This window comes from Delphinus delphis, chromosome 4 (genome assembly GCF_949987515.2).
Source record: "Delphinus delphis chromosome 4, mDelDel1.2, whole genome shotgun sequence".
Taxonomy (NCBI): Eukaryota; Metazoa; Chordata; class Mammalia; order Artiodactyla; family Delphinidae; genus Delphinus; species Delphinus delphis.
The window spans coordinates 113,269,073-113,296,625 of NC_082686.1; the positions used below are offsets into that span (position 1 = coordinate 113,269,073).

The 27,553-nt window shown below is 37.6% G+C and overlaps 1 protein-coding gene across 4 annotated transcripts in view; it reads left to right on the top strand.

Annotated features, from left to right (window-relative positions):
• Positions 1–27,553, top strand: part of PPP2R3A (protein phosphatase 2 regulatory subunit B''alpha) — a 222,305-nt gene that overhangs the window by 129,808 nt on the left and 64,944 nt on the right. For all 4 annotated transcript variants that reach the window (XM_060011301.1, XM_060011303.1, XM_060011302.1 and 1 more), the window contains 5 exons: positions 2,488–2,562; positions 10,387–10,473; positions 14,584–14,740; positions 26,251–26,299; positions 26,757–26,846. In XM_060011301.1, coding sequence (XP_059867284.1) covers positions 2,488–2,562; positions 10,387–10,473; positions 14,584–14,740; positions 26,251–26,299; positions 26,757–26,846 — 458 coding nt within the window. The remainder of the gene's footprint in view (positions 1–2,487; positions 2,563–10,386; positions 10,474–14,583; positions 14,741–26,250; positions 26,300–26,756; positions 26,847–27,553) is intronic.

Below are 27,553 nucleotides of genomic sequence, written 5' to 3' on the forward strand. Positions count from 1 at the left end.
CCATGGCCGATGAGCCTGTGCGTCCAGAGCCTGTGCTCCACAACCGGAGAGGCCACAACAGAGAGGCCCGCGTACCGCCAAAAAAAAAAAAAAAACCCTACACTGAGGTATCGCCTCACACCAGTCAGAATGGCCTTCATCAAAAAATCTACAAACAATAAATGCTGAAGAGGGTGTGGAAAAAAGGGAACCCTCTTGCACTGTTGTTGGGAATGTAAATTGATACAGCCACTACGGAGAACAATATGGAGGTTCCTTGAAAAGCTAAAAATTGAGCTACCATACGACCCAGCAATCCCACTACTGGGCATATACCCTGAGAAAACCATAATTCAAAAAGAGTCATGCACCACAATATTCATTTTAGCACTGTTTACAATAGCCAGGACATGGAAGCAACCTAAGTGTCCATCAACAGCTGAATGGATAAAGATGATGTGACACATATATACAATGGAATATTACTCAGCCATAAAAAGTAATGACACTGAGGTATTTGTAGTGAGGTGGATGGACCTAGAGTCTGTCATACAGGCTGAAGTAAGTCATAAAGAGAAAAACAAATACCATATGCTAACACATATATATGGAATCTTAAAAAAAATGGTTATGAAGAACCTAGGGGCAGGAGAGGAATAAAGATGCAGATGTAGAGGATGGACTTGAGGACACGGGGAGGGGGAAGGGTAAGCTGGGACGAAGTGAGAGAGTGGCATGGACTTATATATACTACCAAATGTAAAGTAGATAGCTAGTGGGAAGCAGCCGCATAGCACAGGGAGATCAGCTCGGTGCTTTGTGACCACCTAGAGGGGTGGGATAGGGAGGGTGGGAGGAAGCTGCAAGAGGGAAGAGATATGGGGATATATGTTTATGTATAGCTGGTTCACTTTGTTATAAAGCAGAAACTAACACACCATTGTAAAGCAATTATACTCCAATAAAGATGTTTAATAAATAAATAAAGTAAACACCACTATATCAATGCCACAGTCAGTTTCCGTCAATGGCTGCTGAAATCTGTGGGCACAAGTTTTCAGAGAAACAGGATATTAGCAGTGTCTTAAAGTATCTCCCCCATGATATTTATCAGTTATTAAATGGTAATAAATTTATGGTGGCAACCCAGCAGATACCACTTTAACCAAGTGTGTTCTAAAATTAACACAAGTTGTAAAACATATCAGCATCACATACTCCTTGTAAGACTGAAAAGGACACAACATCACTTCTGTGGTATACCCATTAAAAGTGTGTAACTTTAATGATGAGGAAATACCAGACAATGCCACATTGAGAGACATTCTACAGAATAACTAACCAGAACTCATAAAGTGTCAGAATCATGAAATAAAAGGAAAGACTGAAGAACTGCCACAGATTGGAAGAGACCAATGAGACACAAGAACCAATGCAGTTAGGATGCTGGAACAGAAAAAACAGATTAGGGGAAAAGCTGGAAATTTTTGAATAAGGTCTGTAGTTTAGCATTACATCAATGTTCATTTCCTAGTTTTGATAATTGTACTATGGTTTGTAAGTTGTTACCATTATGGGAAGCTGGGAGAAAGATGTAGGAAATCTCTCTATAAAATTTTTGCAATTTACTGTAAGTCTAAAATTATTTCCAAATAAAATTTAAAGAAATAGTAAGGTCCATTGGTTTTAGACTGTATTGGTAGGTATGAATAGCTAACTGCTCTGAAGAAACAAAGGAAAGAGATATAACTGATGTCTGTCCATTCATGACTAGCCAATTAATAGATTATATCTATGTTAGCATTGCTGTTGCCTCTGGTTATTAAATTAACAGTAATTATCTCCATTAGGTTCTCTAGGCTCATTCAAAGTGCTTTTAAAACCTAATTAGAAAATAAAAACAGTATTTCAAGGATTTAATATTCTAATAGTCTTCCATGAGAACAAAATATCATATTTTAAAATAAATAAAATCCTAAATTGGAAAACAAATTTGTCAACACAGTTATTTTGATGAACATTAGCTGGTTCATAGAACTTAACATAGATTTAAAGCTATTTGGCTACAAGGCTATTTTTTTCCCCAAAAATTTCCCATGTCTGTAGTTTGAGAAAGAATCGTTCTAGTGGGCTTGTGTCTATCATCCTTTCTGTGTAAATTTCACTTAGCAATCCCTACCAAGATCTGTGGGATGAATTTCCCGGAAATGCATGTTAGAATTACAGTATGTACCTGTAAGACATTTGATTCATAAATCACCAAATATAGCTAAATTAAAATTTTAACTTTTTATTGACATATACTGTGAAAAAACACACATAAGTATGCTTGTGAAATATTTGAATTTAATAAAGTACTAATTAAATTTTAAGTACATTGTTCAATATTCTGAAACAGCGAGTTTGCTCAACTGGCAAGTATTCTACAAGAGGGAAAAAAATTCTGTAGGTGTCTTGGGGTTTTTGGGGGTATGTTTGTTAATTTAGTTTGGTTTTGTTCTTTTTCAGGATGTGGTAGATACACATCCTGGCCTCACCTTCCTGAAAGATGCTCCAGAATTCCACTCCCGCTACATCACCACGGTAGGCCGAGTCCCTTTTTGTCTTAATATAACTCTATAAGTCTCCTTTTTGTCATTATGTAGTATCCAGGCTTTCAGATCTTTATGCAAAATGGGCTATAATGATTATTTTAAGTGGAAGGAAGTAAAATTGAATTAATTATTTCTATCTATTTGCCTTCTTATATGTGTCCAGCGCTTAAGAGGTCTCTTGTATATAAAATTTAAGTGATATGCTCATTCGGTCTGGTATTATGAGGTATACCTTTTGCTGTATCATTAATATTGATACCCAGTTGATCTTTAGCATTTGCAAATAATACTGAAAAGAATCTTCAACATCCTTTTCCAAAAAAAGATGTATCTATAGTGCCTCAAAGTTAGAACTGAAATGATAATGAAAAATAGATTGTATGTAATCAGAAAACAAATCATGTAAGAATTTAAAATAACATGATCACAATCTCCTATTTTGTGGGGTGTTCTCATTCCATGTTTCTCGTACACAGCCTCATTTGGTCAGTCACAGGCAGGGCATGCAGTATGAGTGAGAGCACACAGGCCTACAGCTCACACTGCAGCCACACCAGGCATTCTCTGCCCTAGCTTCCAGATTATCTTTGGAAGAACTCCACAGCTGAACCAACCTCAGGGCACACCTCACATTCACAGCCATACCCGGGGGAGATGATCCCTGCCTCTGGTAAATAGAACAGTCTCCTCTGAGGAAGGCCCTCTCATTCTTAGGGCACTTTTTGTTGGCTATGAATTTGTTGGTTTCTGTTGAGTTACAGAATACCACCATTCTTTTTCTACTGTAGGAACTTCATTATTTGCTTTTACATTGATTCTCTTCTGTCATAAAACTTTATAAGACTTTATTTGAACCATAAGGTGTCACTGTCATCCAAGACTATCTCAGAAGTTATTTTTGCCTGTTAACCACAACACTCTACTAAACTACCTCTACTACAATCACCCTGGCCCAGCCACTCATCCTTGTTTTTCACATGGATTCCTTCTAATTGGTCTCCCTACTTACACCCTCATTGCCCTACAGTCTAGTCTCCACAAAGCAGAGTTATCCTTTGAAAATATAAGTCAGACCATGTCACTCCTCTGCTCAGACCCTCCAGTGTTTCCCCATCTCATCACTCTGCTTCAGCAACAACAGCCTGCCTTCTCTCTGTTCCTGGAATAGACCAAACCTGCTTCTGCCTCAGGTGCTTTGTTCTTACTCTTTCCTCTGCCTGGAATGCTCTTCCTACAGATTTCCACATGACTCACTCCCTCACTTCATCCAGATGTGTGCTCAGACATTCCCTTCTTAGTGAGACCTTCCCTGATCACCCTCTGCCTTCTTCACCCTTCTTCTCCCTGTCCCCTCCCTCTACACTTCTGTTCCTTTGTTCTGCTTTATTTTCCTTCTTAGCGCCTATATCACTGATATGTAATTTTTTTGTTTATTGTCCATCTCCTTCTCTATAACATAAACTCCATGAGAGGAGGGACTTTGTCTATATTTAGATGTTGCTATATCTCCAATACCTAGAATAGTGCCTGGCACATAATAGATACACAGTAAGTATTTATTGAGTGAATAAGTGAAGTTATTCATGCTTAAGAATTCTATACATAACCCTGGTTTCAATTCCAATAGGAATTATTGGGTTCTGATTGCTGACTGTTCTATAAACTAAGGACGTATTAATAGTATATTAGAATCTCAAGAATTAGAAAAGATGTTAAAGATAATCTAGTCCAACCTTCTACCAATTCAGAGAATGCTGTCTACAGAGCAACCTTTTATTGGAATTTGTTCTTAGAAAAGATATTAAAGAACAGAATTATAAAAGAGATAAATTTTCCTTCTATACACTTTCTAGTTTGGTATTTATTGAAGAATGATCGCTGGACCTATGATGGTCTATAGTCATCTAGCAAGTGGCCCCCAGGAAGTTTTAGGAAGAGTGCAAAGCCATGAAACCATTTTGTTCGCATATAATTCACATTTTCTGAGAAATGCTAGTATGTTAGTCGTTGAACAAAAAGAACTACATAGGTCAATTAACAGGATCCAATTAATTATTGCTGCTGACATATTTGCATGGCATTTGCATATTATTGTTTACATTTCTTAAATTTGTGCTTTATTGTTAGTATTATGCTGCTTTATCCCCAGTTCACAGAAATGAATCCAGTATAGCTGATTCACTTTGTTGTAAGCAGAAACTAATACAACTTTGTAAATCAACTATACTCCAATAAAAAATTTTTTAAAAATGAATCCATTGCTCAGTAGTAGTCATTAAAGTGTAAAATACTTGTGAAATAATGATAATGGGGCAACTCAAAACATCATAACGTAAGTAGTAAATAAGATCTAACTGAGAATACAGAATGTGAATCTGTATGTCCTGAGATAAGTGTACCTACTGTTGTGATAATCTCATACTACCCTCCAAAACAGAAAGATGCAAATTAAAAGCATCATACTGAATACCTAGAAACAATTTTATTGGACTGGTTATCTGTTCTACCCAGTGCCTTTTCTATTACGAAATTTGGTCAGATAATGACATGAAGTCATTGAAAGTTTTAGGTTATTTCAGAGTACAGTGAATTTTTCTATAAAAAAATACAAAATAAGCTTTCTAGTATGAAATTAATTAATTTTGTGGCATAGAAGTAACCAAATTAGAGAAGTGTCATTCTCTACCCTGCTCATGGCAAAGATAACAGTATTTCCAAGAAACTTACAAAGATCAGCCTCAGAATTAATGACAGATATCTCAAAAAAAGCAAAATTAATTTATCATATGACCCTATTGAATATATACTCTCAGTGGCATACAGTATAGGACAATTAACATATTTTGTTTGCATGGTAGAGTTATTCAGTTATTTCACTTTACAGTTGGAAGAAACTGCTTACACAGTGTATGACTCAAGTATTAGCTTATGTGTGGCACATATACAATGAAGAAAATTTGGGCAACTTTTATTTTCCATTTATCACTGAAAACCTATGCTACAGGAAAAGACTTTTTATTTGTTTGTTTAGTTAAATATTTTGTCAGCTGTTTTAGAATGGAAAGGCAGAACACCAAATTTACATATAGCAAAAAAGGACATCACTACCTAAATAAGGGATTATACCCAGAGTCACTCCACGTTCTCCTTTATTTCCAGAGAAGAGTTGGCAAGTGAGAAATAAGCCTCTTGATATCAAATGAAAATGAGAATTGGAAGTACCAGCAAATTGTAGCCCTTGAGTTTGCAGGTTTGCATACCATGCAAAGAAATTGCCAGTGAATAAGGCTCTGCTTATCCTTACTGGCATATGCTGACTTTTGAGGAAAGAGGTACTCATGTGAGGTTTTAAAATTAGTGATAATATTGAAAATACTTCTTTGTGATATTCGTGCTGGCAGTAAAGATATTTCTGTGGCTTGCTCAGATGGTGTCTTAGTGGTGTATTCAGTGTCTTGATTGGCCTGAATCTATCACTCCAGGCTGAAATGTCAGGATTTTCGTTGTTGAGGACAAGGTAGTGATATTTCCTAAAATGGCTAAACTGGTGGAAACTGCTCATCACTAATAGCTTAACTCTTTCCCCTTGAGAACGTTTCCTCTTGACAGAGAAAGAAATCATTTTTATTAGATAGTTTTGTTTAAGTCCAAGTTCTGCAGAAGACCATGAAGAAATACTTTTCAGAGCCATAGTAACTAGAGTGGATCAGTAACCCATTCACACACACACACCCACACCCACACACACACACACACACACACACACACACACCGCCTAATAGAAGAGCCAGGCTTCCAGCATTGAGTTGTTCATGTGCATTAAAGTCATCTACAAAGAGCAATCTCTCTGTAATTTCTGTGTCTGCATTTGATCTGCTTATCAAAAACTCTGACAGAACCACCAAACACATACTTCTATTCCTGGTGACCTCTACTTGTGAATTAGAGGTTTCCACTTCAGTAGATATAAAGAAAAAGAAAGGAGACTGACTTACAATTCAAATTGTCAAGTTGACTAGAGATTCCTTGGTGAAAAATTATCAAATTTCATTTCTCTCACTGATAGTAAACAGTTATTCTTAGTATTATTAATTTTTACATTTTTTTTGATATTTTTAAATTTTTGATTAATTTCTTTTTAAAAACTTAAAACTGGTAGACCAAAAAAGTTAGGGGGGAAAAAAACAACTGTAATTAATGTAGAACCAGCAGTTACATGCTCTCACCACTAGATGGTGCCCCTACCTCGATAAGCTAAAATGCTGAATCAGTTGTGTGGAAACCAATAAATGTGCTGATGTAAGGGGCCACTGAATAAGGAGATTTAGGCTATGGAAAAATGGAATACAGGTACATTTTATTACAGTATGAGACAAATAGGTTAGCAGAGGCTAAAAATAGGAAATTACTTAACATTCAAAATGTTTATGAATTTTAAAAATTCTCTCAAAAGAACAAAAGATGAAGAAAAGAATAAAATAAAAATAAATACAGATTAAAGTTTTATAATTTTAAGTGTTATATAGTACCTCCATAAGTAATATAAAATATTTGAGGGGTATATATATACAAAATTTAGACAGACAGGAAACTTAGACTTTAATATAAATTTACGTTCAAGATCAAGAAATAAGGACAAAAATCTAATAATGTGCAACAAAGAAAAGTTTGGTGTAATAATATGTATTGAAATTGACTTTAACTTGAGAGCGAAGACATGGAACTATGATAAGAGATATTCTTAATTTTTATTTTCATATATATAATTTCTGGCCTAAAATCCTCCATCTTTTTTATAGGAACTTTTGTGAAGCTAGTGCTAAAAATACAGTGTTGAATAAAACACATTCTCTGCCCTGAAGCACCTCACTCAGAGTCTGAGTGACTGGGGCCAGTAGAGAAGTTGTAGACACCAGCTAGTCCCAGCTCCCACCTAACACGGAATCCTGTGAGCTTCTGCCTAAATAATTGTGGTGAGAAGAAACCTCACTACTTCATACAACCCATTGCTTCATAAGGCTAATGTTTGGAAACTCTTGTTTACATTGAAGCATTTCTAACCAGTAAGGGCATTTCTATCCAGTAATTCTAGTAGTTCCAGTTCTATTTCTACCCTCTGATGCAGTACAAAACAAATCAACTTCTTATTCCACCTGATAACCATTCAGATCATGGTCACATCCATACTGTAGTCTTATTTTTTCCTCAAGAGTAAACACAACTACATTAGTAGTATCTTTCACAATAATTTTGTATACAGTTCCCTGTTTTATATTTTCTGTACATCTTATATGCAATCTATCTATAAATCATAGACAACAGTACTGATTTTATGTAAAATATTAATTAGAGAACTTTCCTAGGTTAGTATCCATCTGCTGTTCAAAACTCTGGATAGAGTTATTCATATGGATAGCTATGAATCCAACCCATATGTCTCTATCACGAATATAACATGAAAGTCTTTGTCACACAGCTTTCCAATCTCATTAATTTATCAAGCAATTTTCCAAAGAAGATATACAGATGGCCAACAGGTACATGAAAAGATGTTCAACATTACTAATCAGGGAAATTCAAATCAAAACTAAAGTGAGATATCACCTCACACTTGTTAGAATGGCTATCATCAAAAAGACAAGAAATAACAAGGATGTGGAAAAAAGGGAACTCATGTGCAGTCTTGGTGGGAATGTAAATTGGTGCAGCCAATGGAGGTTCCTCAAAAAAACTAAAATAGAATTACTGTATGATCCAGCAATTCTGCTTCTGGGTATTTATACAAAGGAAATGGAAACAGTAACTTGAAAAGATACATGCACCCCTGTGTTACTGTGTCATTATTTATAATAGCCAATAAATGGAAACAACCTAAGTGTTCATCCACAGATGAATGGATAAAGAAGATGTGGAATACAATGGAATATTGCTCAGCCATAAAAAAAGAGTGAAATCCCGCCATTTGCAACACCATGGATGGACCTTGAGGGCATTATGCTAAGTGAAATAAGTCAGAGAAAGACAAATACTGTATGATATAAATCTTAAAAAAAAAAAAAAAAGAACGCTCACAAACACAGAGAACAGATTGGGAGCTGCCAGAGGCAGGAGGTGGGGAGAAGGGAATCAAAAGGTATAAACTTCCAGTTGTAAAATAAATTAGCCATGGGGATGTAATTTACAGCATGGTGACTATAGTTCATAATACTGTACTGAATATTTGAAAGTTACCAAGAAAGTAAATCTTAAAAGTTCTCATCACAAGAAAGAAAAATTCTGTAACTGTGGAAACGGATGTTCACTAGACTTATTGTGGCGATTATTTCACAATATATACAAATATCAAATCATTATGTTGTACACCTAAAACTAATATAATGTATGTTAATTATACCTCAGTTTTTTAAATTATCATGCAGTTATTGACCACCTGATGATATAGGCAGAGCAACATATCAGGCACTGGGATGCAAGTGAAAAGAGATCAGGTTCCTTAGAATTTGGAGGTGATGACAATCAGGTGTACCTGTGTTGAGAATATAACCACAGGATGACCGAAGGAGACTCAGGTGACATCAGGAGCACAGAAGACAGCTCGACCCAAGTGCCTGTGCTGGGGCTTCCTATGGAGTTGGTAACTGAGCTAGATGCTGAAGGGTCGGGGGGAGTTAGCTGGTAGCGAGATGGGGTGAGGCGTGCCGGGCAGCACAAGTCTGGACCTTCATCCTGAGGCTACTTTTTTCCTGTTATTTTTGGGAATCACTCTCTTTGATAAGGAATCCAGAAACAGAATAGTGGTTTGGTTCCTCATTAGGCCTACTCTTAGGATAGATGTCCAAATGTCTTCTCTTTTTTGTTCTTCTTGCACTAAAATAGCCTAAAAAGGGGATCTAACCTCTTCTATGATTAAAAACCACCAAGGTTACAGGATTTCCATATCATTAGATAATCAAAACTAAAGCCGAAGTACTAAAAAAGCTGCTTAACTGCTCTTCTCACCCTTGCTTCCTTTCGAAGAAGAAAAGAAAAAAAAGAAAAAAACCCTAATAGGTCAAGTGCAAATTAAATGGGTGGAAATAACCCCAGGTAAAAGTGTTAAGAATGCACTGTGGCCTCCTACCTCCAGGATTGCAGCCTGTCTTCCTTCTCCAGTCCTCCCCTACACAACAGCACATACATCCTCAATTTCAGACACCTTTGCTACCCATCCTCCTTCTCTCCCATCTTGTCCAGGGTCTTCTCCAGAGTTTCACCTTTGTTAAACTTATTAAAACACTAGTTAGTAACAAAACTGTTCATGCCTAAATAAGGACTCGGGATATAAACTATCCCAGATGTATCTGAGTTTCCACAGAGAGTTCAGAAGTCTTCAAAACTCCAATGGATAAGGCTATAATAACCAGAATATGCCCTCTTGAATCATACCATGTTGGCAGCCATTCTTCTGACCCAGTAATTGTTAAGCCACCCCAGTGCAGATTTCCCACCTCATATGCCTTCCAGAAACATCTAGCCTAATAAGCACTACTTGAATCCCTATATGAGAGGTAAAAATGAAAGTGACATGTAGGCACCTGGGAAATGCCGACTTGTGAGCAAAGAATTTTTTTATTCTCAGAATTATAAGGGCAGATGCAAACTATATGGATGTAGACTTTTGTAATATAGTATTAATTTTTACTAGAAATTACACTTGATATAATCAAAAGGCCAAAACTTAGCTTGGTTCAAAGAATGTTCATAAGATGGCCTTTGATAAAGTAATAGATATCTTTAATGTTTTTATTTGGTTTTGTTTTCCTTTTGGAACCAGGTTATTCAGAGAATATTCTACACAGTCAACAGATCTTGGAGTGGAAAAATTACTGCAACAGAGATAAGAAAAAGCAACTTTTTGCAAGTATGCCTCTCATTGAAATTCATACATAAGGAGCAATTTAAATAATAATCTTACTTCATTTAACAAATATTTGAGTGCTTATTATGTGCAAAGCCCTGTCACTACTTTCAGTCGTTAAGCAGTTATCAGATACCTGGAAGGTGTTGGGGGAACAAAGATGAATAACAAGAAATTTTTGCATCAGGGCATGCACTGTGGAGCAAAAGAGAAAAGGGCACAGACAGCCACACCTGACTTGAAAAATTCCACGGAAATATATCATAAACATGCAGTGAAGGCTTCACAGTAGGACTGGCATGTGATCTTGACCTTAGAGATATCAGGAGTTTACCGAGATAAAGAAATCAAAAGAAAAGGGGATTCCAGATAGAGGAAGCAGCATAAACAAAGGCCCAGAAGCATGAAAGTGGCCCGTTCAGGAACTGCAGAACAGTCTTAAATGGCCACAGGCTCCAAGGAGAGTGACCAGTGATGAGGCCTGAGGGGTGAGACAGGGCCAGGTTGGGAAGGGCCTTGCAAAAGAAATGGAGGAATTTCAACTTGTTCCTTTTAGCAGTGACTCTTTATCCATCTCCTGCTAGAGAAAAATACTAAAAATTCCTTTTAAGAAAGAATGCATTTCATTCAATTATTTTATTTATTTTACCAAATGAGAAAGTACTGACCACTAGTGGGAGCCTTTAACCGAGGCAATCTTCATGCCTGATTGTTCAAGATCTTCTATTAACCTAAAGAAAGTAGAATTGGTCACACTTGAAAGGAAATGAAATATTTTACTTTAAGTAAATCATACTAAATGAAGCTTAAGCAAATAATACAACCTTATTTACACCCTGTTTTTCCCATCTTCATCTGGGACAGACAAAGTAATGAAGACTTGGCAAAATTAGCAAACCATAATAAATATGCAAACACTTTTTATTCTAATAAATGAAAAGTCATCATCACGGTCATTATTAATATTTACTGAACACCTGGTGTCTGCCTGGGCTCTCAAGAGGTAATGTGGTATGGGTTGAGATGGCAAGAATTCCATTAAAAAGGCCTTCCTTACACCTTAAGAATGATAGGGGCTTCCCTGGTGACACAGTGGTTAAGAATCTGCCTGCCAATGCAGGGGACACGGGTTTGAGCCCTGGTCCGGGAGAATCCCACATGCCGCAGAGCAACTAAGCCTGTGCGCCACAACTACTGAGCCTGCTCTCTAGAGTCCCATGAGCCACAACTACTGAAGCCCGCATGCCTAAAGCCTGTGCTCCACAGCAAGAGAAGCTCACACACTGCAACAAAGAGTAGCCCCCACTACCCACAACTAGAGAAAGCCCACGTGCAGCAACAAAGACCCAATGCAGCCAAAAATAAATTAATTTTTTAAAAATGATAATAATCCCTCACATTCCTGAAGCACATTAGAGTTTTGTATTTCTAGATCATTATTATAATCCATATTTTTTTTACTGATGGTAAAATTCATATGGTTGAATGACTTGGATAAGATCACACAGCAAAATAAGTGGTTGAACTCGAAATAGAACTCAAGTGTTCTGCTTCCCTCTATTTTCTTCCCTACCCCTCTCCTTAGTCTTCCTCTTAGTACATGAAGGTATGCTCATAAAATATTCAAATAACATAAACATATATAGAATAATAAGCAGAGGTCACTATCTCTTCACCCTGCCATTTCACTCCCTTTACCAGAGGGAACCCATGTTATCTGTGGTTTTATTCCTCTGTATATGTGTGTGTGTGTGTGTGGAGTATATATTGTATGTGTGGAGTATATAGTTTTGTTCTGTGTGGCTGCTTTTTTGAATTATTTTTAATATGTGAGACCATACTTATTATTCTGGTAACTTTTTTTAACTTAACAGTATGTATTGATGTTTTTTCATTTCCATTCATATAAATCTATCTCATTCCTTTAACTATTGTGTAATCTGGCATGGCTGTACTGTAATTACATACTTCTCTACTGAAGATGTTCAATTCGCTTTCATTATCTCCCTATTACAATAATGCAGTGAACATCCTTATACTTTCCTCTTGTGTGTATATGAGTAAGAATTTCTCTAAAATAGAGTACTGGAGGGAAAATCCTGGATCAAATGGCATGTGCTTTTTTTTTTTTTGCAGTACGTGGGCCTCTCACTGCTGCGGCCTCTCCCATTGCGGAGCACAGGCTCCGGACGTGCAGGCTCAGTGGCCATGGCTCACGGGCTCAGCCGCTCCACGGCATGTGGGATCTTCCCGGACCGGGGCACGAACCCATGTCCCCTGCATCGGCAGGCGGAGTCTCAACCACTGCACCACCCGGGAAGCCCGGAATGTGCATTTTTAATTTGATAGATCCTGCCAAGTTACCCTACTAAATGCCTGCACTAGTTCATACTTAAATGTACATACTCACCAACAGCAGAAGTTATTCATTTTTTTCATTTTATGACAGTCCAGTAGATGAAAATGAGAGCTCCCTGCTTCTCAAGATATTTGTTTTATTGTACATATTCTGTGTGTACATTTATACACATTAAAGAGCATCTTATTAAAAAAAACATTACAAGCAAGTTTGGAAAACAGAAGAAAAAGCATATTTTACCACCCTAATAAAACTAATATTCTTGTATGTGTTCGTCTAGTCTCATTCATATGCATATTTGGATTTTAGAATATAATATAGTTCTTAATGTGTACAATCTTATATCCTGTATTTTGCACTTACCCTGTCATGATTTTCCTTTGTTTCTATATAGACTTTATAATTTTTACTGGCTGCAAAATCTTTCATTGAGTGGCTTTTACCATAATTTGGAATTCAAGGTGAAAAACATTATAAGAAAGATGACTATTTCATAATACAAGAGTATTACTTTGATAAAAATTATTTTCTAAAATGTAAATACTGGAAATCCAAAATTCCATTTTATTTTCTTTTTAAGATTTAGCTAGTACATGTTTTAACCTTGCTTTTAAATTTTACTTCAGACTTCTCTCTTAATGGACAGCATATACCTAGATCTGCTTTTGGGGTTTGGGTTTTATTCTCAATCTGAAAATCTTTTAATAGGGAGATTTAACTCATTTACCTTTGTTGTGACTGTTGATATATCTTGTCTTATTTCTGTCATCTCACTTTGTTTTTTCTATTTCCTAAGTTTCCTTATGGTTTATCTTTTTTCTGACTCTTCCTAAAAACATCTTCATTTATCTGCCCACTTATATGATAATTTGGCTTATTATAAGAATTCTGGGCTCAAAAATCACTGTTTCTGGTGTTTTCCCTAGGGGCACACAGTGAGTCGGGGGAGACCGAGGCTTATTTCCAGCTCAGGGCCCTGCAGCTCTACCCTCCATGCCTTCTATGCCAGGCTACCCCACACTATCACAGTGGTATAAATAAGTCACCTTTATGGTAAATTTGATGCCATTACAAAACCAAACCCTGCATGTGGATGCCCACTCTTCATAATAGAATAGATAGAAGATCAGTCTTTTAACTTTGAAAAGTTAAAAGTAATGTGAGTTTATGGGCTTCCCTGGTGGCGCAGTGGTTGAGAGTCCGCCTGCCGATGCAGGGGACACGGGTTCGTGCCCCGGTCCGGGAAGATCCCACATGCCGCGGAGCGGCTGGGCCCGTGAGCCATGGCCACTGAGCCTGCGCGTCCGGAGCCTGTGCTCCGCGATGGGAGAGGCCGCAGCAGTGAGAGGCCCGCGTACTGCAAAAAAAAAAAAAAAAAAAACCAAAAAAAAAAAGTAATGTGAGTTTATGGCCATGTAATTAAAAGTCTGTTGTCTGATTGTTCTGTGCTTGCTAGTCTGGGGACCTCTGATAGGCTGCAGTCCCCTTGGTGATAGCTCTTCCCTTTCCCTGCTTTTAAATCGTCCGTAGCATCTAAGTCTTTGCTAAGAATATTACAGAGCACGTAAATGCTTATAGGTTGATCAATTGATTAAAAGGTAGGATGAGGTTGCCTACTAAATTTCCTGGTTTGGTACCAAAACCAAAATTTTTAATTCAGTTTAGAGTAAAACTTAACTGGGATCTATATAATGGCCAAAGCTGGGTCTTCATATTTTTAAAATAAATTAATCCTTCTATTCATACCATTTCAGACTCTAGCACTTTTGGAAGAAGAGGAAGATATAAACCAAATCACAGATTATTTCTCCTATGAACACTTCTATGTTATTTATTGTAAATTCTGGGAACTAGATAGTGATCATGACCTCTACATCAGCCAGGCCGATCTGTCTCGATACAATGACCAGGGTGAGTGTTTCTATGGATGTTGACTTTACTATTTTGAAGAAGGCAAGAGTTAAATTGTGCTCATTCATTATGGGGAATTCCCATTTCTTAAATCCTGTATCTAATCAAGTCCTCTTGAAAGGGCCAAGAATTTTTAAGTAGAAGTGAGTGAAGGTACTAATTTTTTATTTAGAAACCAGATTTAGGAGAAGGGGTTTGGAGGTAAGTAAGAAATTAGAGTCTTAGTTTTGATGAATGGGTGAGTCTTTATAGTGATGCTTATTTTCTGATGATGAACTGAATAAGAATCACATCTATGTAAAGTTTATTTGAAAGAGAATGTATATACACCTTTATAAATTCTCATTTTACAGTATTTATAAACAACCAAGGATGAAAATGATGTTTCTAACTTGCCAGTGTTTTAAAGGATTCAAAAAACCTTTTCTGGCATTTAGTTCTAGAAAAGGTATTTTCTCTGCAGGTGAATTTTGTGTGCTTTCTTTTGTCAGAAAACAAAAAATTACATATTACATGATATTACCCTTCTTACTTCATTTTGATCAGTAGTAAACTTAGAACCTGTTTCCTGCTGATTTAATATTCTTAACCAAGCACCAAGATACATTGATTCATTCTTCTCTCATAAGATTGTCCCTGTTCTGTTCTTAAATGTCTTCTCAGATACTGTGGATTTTTTTAATAAGCCCTTAGCCTTTTAGATGTAGCAAAGTACAAATCTTAAATAAATACTTTGAATTTTGCTTCTGATATTTGGTATATCTGTGACTAGTAGTATACATCTTAAGAAAAGGTTCATTCTATATGTCAGTTTTCATAGAACTTTCCATTTTAAGAAACAGAGTTCTAGCTCACAAAACTCAGGTGCCAACCAGGCATCAAGAGGAAATACTAAATTGTACTTATTTGATAAACAAGCATTTTAGTATTGTATTCTTCCTTCAAGTACAGATGTACCTCGTTTTATTACACTTTGCTTTATTGAATTTTGCAGATAGAGCATTTTTTACAAATTGAATGTTTGGGGCAGCCCCGCATTGAGCAAGTCTATCGGTGCCATTTTTCCAGCAGTATTTGTTCACTTCATGTCTCTGTGTCACATTTTGGTAATTCTCACAATATTTCAAAACGTTTTCATTATTGTTATATTTTTTATGGTGATCTGTGATCAGTGATCTTTGATGTAACTATTGTAATAGTTTTGGGGGACCATGAACCACACCTGTATGACAGCAAGCTTAATTGATAACTGTTGTTTGTGTCGGGCCTCCATATTCCCTGAGACACAACAATATTGAAATTAGGCAAATTAATAGCCCTACAGTGGCCTCTAAGTGTCCAAGTAAAAGGGAGAGTGGCACATCTCTCACTTTAAATCAAAAGCTAGAAAGCTTAGAGGGGAAGGCACGTTGAAAGCAAGGACAGGCTGAAAGCTAGGCCTCTTGTGCCAACAGTTAGCCAAGTAGTGAATGAATGTGAAGGAAAAGCTCTCAAAGGAAATTAAAAGTGCTATTCCAGTGAACACATGAATAAGAAAGTGAAACTGGGAATTCCCTGGCTGTCTAGTGGTTAGGACTTGGTGCTTTCACTGCCCAGGTTCAATCCCTGGTTGGGGAACTAAGATCCCACAAGCTGCATGATGTGGTTAAGAAAAAAAAAAAGTGAAACAGCCTTGTTTGCTGATATGTAGAAAGTTTTAGTAGTCTGGATAGAAAAACACACCAGCTACAACATTCTCTTAAGCCAGAGCCTAATCCAGAGCAAGGCCCTAACTCTCTTCAATTCTGTGAAGGCTGAGAGAGGTAAGGGAGCTTCAGGAGAGAAGTTTGAAACTAGCAGAGGTTGGTTCATGAGGTTTAAGGAAAGAAGCCATCTCTATAATATGAAAGTACACGGTGAAGCAGCAAGTTACCCAGAAGATCTAGCTAAGATAATGAAGGTGGCTACACTAAACATCAGATTTTCAATGTAGATGAAACAGCTTTCTATTGGAAGCAAAAGCCATCTAGGACTTTCATAGCTAGAGAGGAGAAGTCAGTGCCTGGCTTCAAAGCATCAAAGGACAGGCTGACTCTCTCGTTAGGGGCTAATGCAATGCAGGTGGTGACTAAGTTGAAGGCAGCGCTCACTTACCATTCCAAAAATCCTACAGCCCTTAAGAATTATGCTAAATCTCTTCTGCCTGTGCTTTACAAATGGAACAACAAACCGTGGATGACAGCACATCTGATTACAACATGGTTTTCTAAATATTTTAAGCCCACTGTCGAGACCTACTGCTCAGGAAAAAAAGATTCCTTTCAAAATATGACCCTGATTGGAGAGTACTGGCGGTGTGAACACAGCATGAAGGGGTTAGTGCACCACGGCTAGCTGGGAGGGAGTCCGGGAAAAAGTCTGGACCTGTCGAAGAGGCAAGAGACTTTTTCTTGCCTCTTTGTTTCCTGGTACGCGAGGAGAGGGGATTAAGAGCGCTGCTTAAAGGAGCTCCAGAGACGGGCACAAGCCGCGGCTAAAAGCGCAGACCCCAGAGATGGGCATGAGACGCTAAGGCTGCTGCTGCCGCTACCAAGAAGCCTGTGTGCGAACACAGGTCACTCTCCACACCTCCTTCTGGGGAGCCTGTGCAGCCCGCCACTGCCAGGGTCCCGGGATCCAGGGACAACTTCGCCAGGAGAACGCACGGCGCGCCTCAGTTTGGTGCAATGTCCTGCCTGCCTCTGACACCGCAGGCTCGCCCAGCATCCACACCCCACCCTCCCCCCCAGCCTGAGTGAGCCAGAGCCCCCGAATCAGCAACTCCTTTAACCCCGTCCTGTCTCAGCGAAGAACAGACACACTCTGGCGACCTACACACCAAGGCAGGACCAAATCCAAAGCTGAACCCTGGGAGCTGTGTGAACAAAGAAGAGAAAGGGAAATCTCTCCCAGCAGCCTCAGGAGCAGCGGATTAAATCTACACAATCAACTTGATGTACCCTACATCTGTGGAATACCTGAATAGACAATGATTCATCCCAAATTGAGGAGGTGGACTTTGAGAGCAAGATTTATTATTTTTTCCCCTTTTCCTCTTTTTTTGAGTGTGTATGTGTATGCTTCTGTGTGAGATTTTGTCTGTATAGCTTTGCTTTCACCATTTGTCTTAAGTCCATTTTTTTTTTTTACTATTTAAAAAATTTTTTTTCTTAATTGTTTTTTTATTTTAATAACTATATTTTATTTTACCTTACTTTATTTTATTTTCTTTTATGCTCTTTCTTTCTTTCTACTTTTTCTCCCTTTTATTCTGAGCCATGTGGATGAAAGGCTCTTGGTGCTGCAGCCAGGAGTCACTGCTGTGCCTCTGAGGTGGGAGAGCCAACTTCAGGACACTGGTCCACAAGAGACCTCCCAGCTCCATGTAATATCAAATGGCGAAAATCTCCCAGAGATCTCCATCTCAACACCAACACCCAGCTACACTCAACGACCATCAAGCTACAGTGCTGGAAACCCTATGCCAAACAACTAGCAAGACAGGAACACAACCCCACCCATTAGCAGAGAGGCTGCCTAAAATCATAATAAGTCCACAGACACCCCAAAACACACCACCAGACGTGGACCTGCCCACCAGAAAGACAAGATCCAGCCTCATTCACCAGAACACAGGCACTAGTCCCCTCCACCAGGAAGCCTACACAACCCACTGAACCAACTTTAGCCACTGGGGACACACACCAAACAGAACGGGAACTACGAACCTGCAGCCTGCAAAAAGGAGACCCCAAACACAGTAAGATAAGCAAAATGAGAAGACAGAAAAACACACAGCAGATGAAGGAGGAAGATAAAAACCCACCAGACCTAACAAATGAAGAGGAAATAGGCAGTCTACCTGAAAAAGAATTCAGAATAATGATAGTAAAGATGATGCAAAATCTTGGAAATAGAATAGAGAAAATGCAAGAAACATTTAACAAGGACCTAGAAGAACTAAAGATGAAACAAGCAATGATGAACAGCACAATAAATGAAATTAAAAATACTCTAGATGGGATCAATAGCAGAATAACTGAGGCAGAAGAACGGATAAGTGACCTGGAAGATAAACTAGTGGAAATAACTACTGCAGAGCAGAATAAAGAAAAAAGAATGAAAAGAACTGAGGACAGTCTCAGAGACCTCTGGGACAACATTAAACACACCAACATTTGAATTATAGGGGTTCCAGAAGAAGAAGAGAAAAAGAAAGGGACTGAGAAAATATTTGAAGAGATTATAGTTGAAAACGTCCCTACTATGGGAAAGGAAATAGTTAATCAAGTCCAGGAAGCACAGAGTGTCCCATACAGGATAAATCCAAGGAGAAACACACCAAGACACATATTGATCAAACTGTCAAAAATTGAATACAATGAAAACATATTAAAAGCAGCAAGGGAAAAATAACAAATAACACACAAGGGAATCCCCATAAGGTTAACAGCTGATCTTTCAGCAGAAACTCTGCAAGCCAGAAGGGACTGGCAGGGCATATTTAAAGTGATGAAGGAGAAAAACCTACAACCAAGATTACTCTACCCAGCAAGGATCTCATTCAGATTTGATGGAGAAATTAAAACCTTTACAGACAAGCAAAAGCTGAGAGAGTTCAGCAACACCAAACCAGCTTTACAACAAATGCTAAAGGATCTTCTCTAGGCAAGAAACACAAGAGAAGGAAAAGACCTGTAATGACAAACCCAAAACAATTTTAAAAATGGGAATAGGAACATACATGTTGATAATTACCTTAAATGTAAATGTATTAAATGCTCCCACCGAAAGACACAGACTGGCTGAATGGATACAAAAACAAGACCCATATATATGCTGTCTACAAGAGACCCACTTCAGACCTAGAGACACATACAGACAAAGTGAGGAGATGGAAAACGATATGCCATGCAAATAGAAACCAAAAGAAACCTGGAGTACCAATTCTCATATCAGACAAAAGAGACTTTAAAATAAAGACAATTAGAAGAGACAAAGAAGGACACTACATAATTATCAAGGGATCAATCCAAGAAGAAGATAAAACAATTGTAAATATTTATGCACCTAACATAGGAGCAACTCAATACATAAGGCAAATACTAACAGCCATAAAAGGGGAAATCAACAGTAACACATTCATAGTAGGGGACTTTAACATCCCACTTTCACCAATGGACAGATCATCCAAAATGAAAATACATAAGGAAACACACGCTTTAACTGATACAGTAAAAAAGATGGACTTAATTGATATTTATAGGACATTCCATCCAAAAACAACAGAATACACATTTTTCTCAAGTGCTCATGGAACATTCTCCAGGATAGATCATATCTTGGGTCACAAATCAAGCCTTGGTAAATATAAGAAAATTGAAATTGTATCAAGTATCTTTTCTGACCACAGCGCTATGAGACTAGATATCAATTACAGGAAAAGATCTGTAAAAAATACAAACACTTGGAGGCTAAACAATACACTACTTAATAACGAAGTGATCACTGAAGAAATCAAAGAGGAAATCAAAAACCACCTAGAAACAAATGACAATGGAGACACGATAACCCAAAACCTATGGGATGCAGCAAAAGCAGTTCTAAGAGGGAAGTATATAGCAATACAATCCTACCTTAAGAAACAGGAAACATCTCGAATAAACAACCTAACCTTGCACCTAAAGCAATTAGAGAAAGAAGAACAAAAAACCCCAAAGTTAGCAGAAGGAAAAAAATCATAAAGATCAGATGAGAAATAAATGAAAAAGAAATGAAGGAAACTATAGCAAAGATCAATAAAACTAAAAGTGGTTCTTTGAGAAGATAAACAAAATTGATAAACCATTAGCCAGACTCATCAAGAAAAAAAGGGAGAAGACTCAAATCAATAGAATTAGAATTGGAAAAGGAGAAGTAACAACTGACACTGCAGAAATACAAAAGATCATGAGAGATTACTACAAGCAACTCTATGCCAATAAAATGGACAACCTGGAAGAAATGGACAAATTCTTAGAAATGCACAACCTGCCAAGACTGAATCAGGAAGAAATAGAAAATTAGAACAGGCCAATCACAAGCACTGAAATGGAAACTGTGATTAAAAACCTTCCAACAAACAAAAGCCCAGGACCAGATGGCTTCACAGGTGAATTCTATCAAACATTTAGAGAAGAGCTAACACCTATCCTTCTCAAACTCTTCCAAAATATAGCAGAGGGAGGAACACTTCCAAACTCATTCTACGAGACCATCATCACCCTGATACCAAAACCAGACAAGGATGTCACAAAGAAAGAAAACTACAGGCCAATATCACTGATGAACATAGATGCAAAAATCCTCAACAAAATACTAGCAAACAGAATCCAACAGCACATTAAAAGCATCATACACCATGATCAAGTGGGGTTTATTCCAGGCATGCAAGGATTCTTAAATATACGCAAATCAATCAGTGTGATACACCATATTAACAAATTGAAGGAGAAAAACCATATGGTCATCTCAATAGATGCAGAGAAAGCTTTTGACAAAATTCAACACCCATTTATGATAAAAACCCTGCAGAAAGTAGGCATAGAGGGAACTTTCTTCAACATAATAAAGGCCATATATGAGAAACCCACAGCCAACATCGTCCTCAGTGCTGAAAACCTGAAAGCATTTCCACTAAGATCAGGAACAAGACAAGGTTGCCCACTCTCACCACTTTTATTCAACACAGTTTTGGAAGTTTTAGCCACAGCAATTAGAGAAGAAAAGGAAATAAGAGAATCCAAATTGGAAAAGAAGAAGTAAAGCTGTCACTGTTTGCAGATGACATGATACTGTACATAGAGAATCCTAAAGATGCTACCAGGAAACTACTAGAGCTAATCAATGAATTCGGTAGAGTAGCAGGATACAAAATTAATGCACAGAAATCTCTTGCATTCCTATACACTAATGATGAAAAATCTGAAAGTGTAATCAAGAAAACACTCCCATTTACCATTGCAACAAAAAGAATAAAATATCTAGGAATAAACCTACTTAAGGAGACAAAAGACCTGTATGCAGAAAATTATAAGACACTGATGAAAGAAATTAAGGATGGTACAAATAGATGGAGAGATATACCATGTTCTTGGATTGGAAGAATCAACATTGTGAAAATGACTCTACTACCCAAAGCAATCTACAGATTCAATGCAATCCCTATCAAACTCCCACTGGCATTTTTCACAGAACTAGAACAAAAAATTTCACAATTTGTATGGAAACACAAAAGACCCCGAATAACCAAAGCAATCTTGAGAACGAATAACAGAGCTGGAGGAATCAGGCTCCCTGACTTCAGACTATACTACAAAGCTACAGTAATCAAAACAGTATGGCACTGGCACAAAAACAGAAATACAGATCAATGGAACAGGATAGAAAGTCCAGAGATAAACCCACGCACATATGGTCACCTTATCTTTGATAAAGGAGGCAGGAATGTACAGTGGAGAAAGGACAGCCTCTTCAGTAAGTGGTGCTGGGAAAATTGGACAGGTACATGTAAAAGTATGATATCAGATCACTCCCTAACACCATATACAAAAATAAGCTCAAAATGGATTAAAGACCTAAATGTAACGCCAGAAACTATCAAACTCTTAGAGGAAAATATAGGCAGAACACTCTATAACATAAATCACAGCAAGATCCTTTTTGACCACCTCCTAGAGAAATAGGAATAAAAACAAAAATAAAGAAATGGGACCTAATGAAGCTTCAAAGCTTTTGCACAGAAAAGGAAACCATAAACAAGACCAAAAGACAACCCTCAGAATGGGAGAAAATATTTGCAAATGAAGCAGTTGACAAAGGATTAATCTCCAAAATTTACAGCCAGCTCATGCAGCTCAATAACAAAAAAACAAACAACCCAATCCAAAAATGGGCAGAAGACCTAAATAGACATTTCTCCAAAGAAGATATACAGACTGCCAACAAACACATGGAAGAATGCTCAACATCATTAATCATTAGAGAAATGCAAATCAAAACTACAATGAGATATAATCTCACACCAGTCAGAATGGCCATCATCAAAAAATCTAGAAACAATAAATGCTGGAGATGGTGTGGAGAAAAGGGAACACTCTTGCACTGCTGCTGGGAATGTGAATTGGTACAGCCACTATGGAGAACAGTATGGAGGTTCCTTAAAAAACTACAAATAGAACTACCATATGACCCAGCATCCCACTACTGGGCATATACCCTGAGAAAACTATAATTCAAAAAGAGTCATGTACCAAAATATTCATTGCAGCTCTATTTACAATAGCTAGGAGATGGAAACAACCTAAGTGTCCATCTTTGGATGAATGGATAAAGAAGATGTGGCACATATATACAATGGAATATTACTCAGCCATAAAAATAAATGAAATTGAGGTATTTGTAATGAGGTGGATGAACCTAGAGTCTGTCATACAGAGTGAAGTAAGTCAGAAAAAGAAAGACAAATACCGTATGCTAACACATATATATGGAATTTAAGAAAAAAAAATGTCATGAAGAACCTAGGGGTAAGACAGCAATAAAGACACAGACCTACTAGAGAATGGACTTGAGGACATGGGCAGGGGGAAGGGTAGGCTGTGACAAAGTGAGAGAGTGTCATGGACATATATATACACTACCAAACGTAAAATAGATAGCTAGTGGGAAGCAGCCGCATAGCACAGGGAGATCAGCTCGGTGCTTTGTGACCACCTAGAGGGGTGGGATAGGGAGGGTGGGAGGGAGGGAGACGCAAGAGGGAAGAGATATGGGAACATATGTATAGCTGATTCACTTTGTTATAAAGCAGAAACTAACACACCATTGTAAAGCAATTATACTCCAAGAAAGATGTAAAAAAAAAAAAAATGACCCTAATTGACAATGCATCTGATCACCCAAGAGCTCTGATGGAGATGTACAATGAGATTAATGTTGTTTACATGCCTGCTGACACAACATCCATTCTGCAGCCCATGGATCAAAGAGTAGTTTCAACTTTCAAGTCTTACTCAAGAAATACGTTTCATAAGACTATAGCTACCATAGGTAATGATTCCTTTGATGGATCTGGGCAAAGTCCACTGAAAACGTACTGTAAAGGATCACCATTCTAGATGCCGTTAAGAACATTCATGATTCATGTGAAGAGGTCAAAATATCAACATGAGTTTGGAAGAAGTTGATTCCAGTCCTCATGGATGTCTTTGAGGGGTTCAAGATTTCAGTGGAGGAAGTAACTGCAGATGTGGTAGAAACAGAGAGAGAACTAGAATTAGAAGAGGAGCCTGAAGATGTGACTGACTTGCTGCAAATCTCATGATAAAACTAACAGATGAGGAGTTGCTGCTGATGGATGAGCAAAGAGAGCAGTTTCTGGAGATGGAATCTGCTCCTAGTAAAGATGCTGTGAAGATTGTTGAAATGACAACAAAGGACTTAGAATATTATATAAACTTAGTTGATAAAGCAGCAGCAAGTTTTGAGAGGATTGTCTCCTATTTTGAAAGAACTTCTGCTGTGGATAAAATGCTATCAAACAGCACTGCATGTAACAGAGAAATCATTTGCGAAAGGACGAGTCGATGTATGTGGCAGATTTCATTGTCGTCTTATTTTAAGAAATTGCCACAGTCACCCCAGCCTTCGGCAGCCAGCACCCTGATCAGTCAGCAGCCATCGACATTGAGGCAAGACCCTCCGCCAGCAAAGAGATTACAGTTTGCTGAAGGCTCAGATGATGGTTAGCATTTTTTAGCAATAAAGTATTTTTAATTAAGTTATGTGTATTGATTTTTTAAGACATAATGCTGTTGCACACTTAATAGACTATAGTATAGAATAAACATAACTCATATGCAGTGGGAAACCAAAAAATTCATGTGACTCACTTTATTGTGACATTCACTTTATTGAGGTGGCCTGGAACTGAACCCACAATATCTCTGAGGTATGCCTATAGTCATACCTTCCTGTTACAAGAATAGCATAAAGATGGAGATATTTATAGGGGTGTCAGGCCAACCTTGTTAGCTATGCACCTTCTAATTACCAGTGGCCAGATCATCTGTATAACGTGAGCTAGTCTCCAGAGGTCATACAAAACCTGTGGGCTCTAAAGCGCCTTCTCTGGCTGGCATAACCAAGTTCTCATTAAGCCCTAAAATATTGTATATACACATACAGTAACTCATTAGAGGCATGTTAAAGGAATGAAGTCCAGAAAAGCAGGCATCTAGGCCTGCATAATGCAGGAGCCACTGAAACTCTGTGTAATTGCCCACCCACTAATCTGTCCTTAATAGGACAACATGATCTTAAGTTTTAGGAGCTTAAACTTTCCAACTCTAAAGAAACATGTTCAAAAAGACTTTAGCTTCAGAATTAAATACCATTGCCTTTCCTATATAGCCCTCTTCTGTTCTATTTCCTCTTATTTTCAAATTATTAACCCCATAAACCAGTGCTCAACAAACTCTAGGGGGCCCTTATTCAACATTTGGTATGTGGCCAGGAATGGCAGTTCTGACACTCATATTCTCAGCACTCTTCAACCAAATTAATTAACCTTTATGTTGACTGTACCTAACGCTGTGCAGAAGAGTTAGAGCTGGTAGCTGTTAACTCTAATGATACCAACACTGGTTCTGAAGTTTTAGTGTGCATGCCATTGCCTGGGGCACTTGTTAAAAAGAACAGATTCCTATCCTCACTACATCCCTAGGTCTGAGATCCACTGTTATCTCCCTTTTTTTAACTAATGATTTTGGTTACTTTGAACTCACAATGAGGTATGCTGATATAGATTACCTAGGATCTATCATCAAAAGCAACATACTATCTTAAGATATAATCATCCCTCTGAATAAAACTTACTGATGGAATTTATTTAAAAATTGTATGTTATATCATGTTATATCCTGGATTTTTATAGGATGAGAATATAAGAAAAGTATTTGTGGTATGTTTTAGTATCTTTTATAAAATTCTACCTGAAAAACAGTTCTCCGTTGTTTTACTCAAATTCCCCAACAATCAGTTCCCCCCCTTGGATTTAATGCTAGGATAAAATCTGTCTTGTTTTAGGGGAAAAGTTGTCTGGTCTCATTAGATAACAAGATCAATACAAATTTTGTACATTTTTGTCTTAGTTCTCAGGATATTCGGAACCAATTCGATGCTCAACTATATTAATATATCCCACCTGTCAGGCACATCCATTTGCCTGTTCTTTTTTAAATGATTGATTGATTGATTGATTGATTGACAGAGTAAGCCATCTCAAATTCCTGCTTTCAAGAAGTATGTTATACATAAATAAAAATTTACTCATATTCTCATCATGGAAGATTATTAAGTTTTAGCTTGTGGCTACTTGAAAATAAATTTGCCAAAAATATTGCCTTTTGGAGCATGTTTTAACTAGCTTTGTACTTTTTATTTACATTTAGCTTCATCAAACAGGATTATTGAAAGGATATTCTCTGGGGCAGTAACAAGGTAAGAAAAAGCATCTGAGTTTTAAAATGAACTACAAGTAATGCTTAACAATGTCATTTTAGCAAGGCTTCCTGCATAATTTGTCAGTGCTGTAGGTCAGATAATACCCTACAAAACATGCAGTTGTGGCTTCATACAAGATGGCGGTAATTCTTTAATACATGGGCATTAGTCCTTTATCTAAATACAGGTAAAAGTATTTAACCTGCTGATTATTTGTATTCAAATTAGAAACCAGATTTCTTTCTTCATATCTACAAATACTTTCTGATTTCATCCTCTAGGCATTTGAAAATAAGATAGGCAATGCAAGGGGTTGCCCTTTGTGAGGTTTCCAGCATTCTATTTTTTTTAACTTAATTTCCAAAGAAATGTTACTTTATTTCTTAGTCTCTCATAGTACTAAATTTATCTGAGTAATTGCTCAGGAAACTTTATAACTATGTGTTTTCTTCAGGGGAAAAACAGTACAGAAAGAGGGAAGAATGAGCTATGCAGATTTTGTTTGGTTCTTGATTTCTGAGGAAGACAAAAGGAACCCCACCAGGTATGACTTCTGAGTTTCCTTTGCCAAGATTTTAAACCCATGAGCAAAGCTTGAAAAATTCATGGTGTATACGAGTGAGTGCCAGCTCAACTAGGGGTGCCAAGATGGGTTTGACTTAGTCTCTGCCCTCAGACTGAATGTAACCACAGTGTATCAAGAGAAGTGCTCTTACCCCTGGAAACAAAGGTGAAGTGACATGTGAGCTGGCCCTGAAGGATATTAAGCATTTATATGGAATATGGGAATAGATGCTGTGGATTTTAGTTGTTTCATGATATTCCTTGTTCAGTAGTAAATTGGACAGGAAAGAAGAGCAAACTGCGGATGACTAGTATATGAGAACATGCCCTCATTCTCCCAGTTAGAATCATCTCTCCCTTTGCTTGGCATACCTTGATTTGTCGCTGTGAGTTTATCCATCTGTTTCTTACACCTCTGTAACACTGTGTTACACAAGCTAGGAACAAGAAGAAAAGAGGGACATAGATTTTTGTGTCCCTCTCTTCTTTTTATTCCTAGCTTGTGTAACACAGTGTCCTGCACATAGCTTCTGCTCAGTATCAAGGAAGGGAGAGTCTGCAGTCCCTGATGCTGCCTGCTGGTATTACTGACTCAGCTGTCTGCATGTTAGTTCAAAAAGTTATCTAAATGTTGGATATATGGTTTTTGGAAATCATTGAAATGGAAATAAAACTAATTTATTTCAT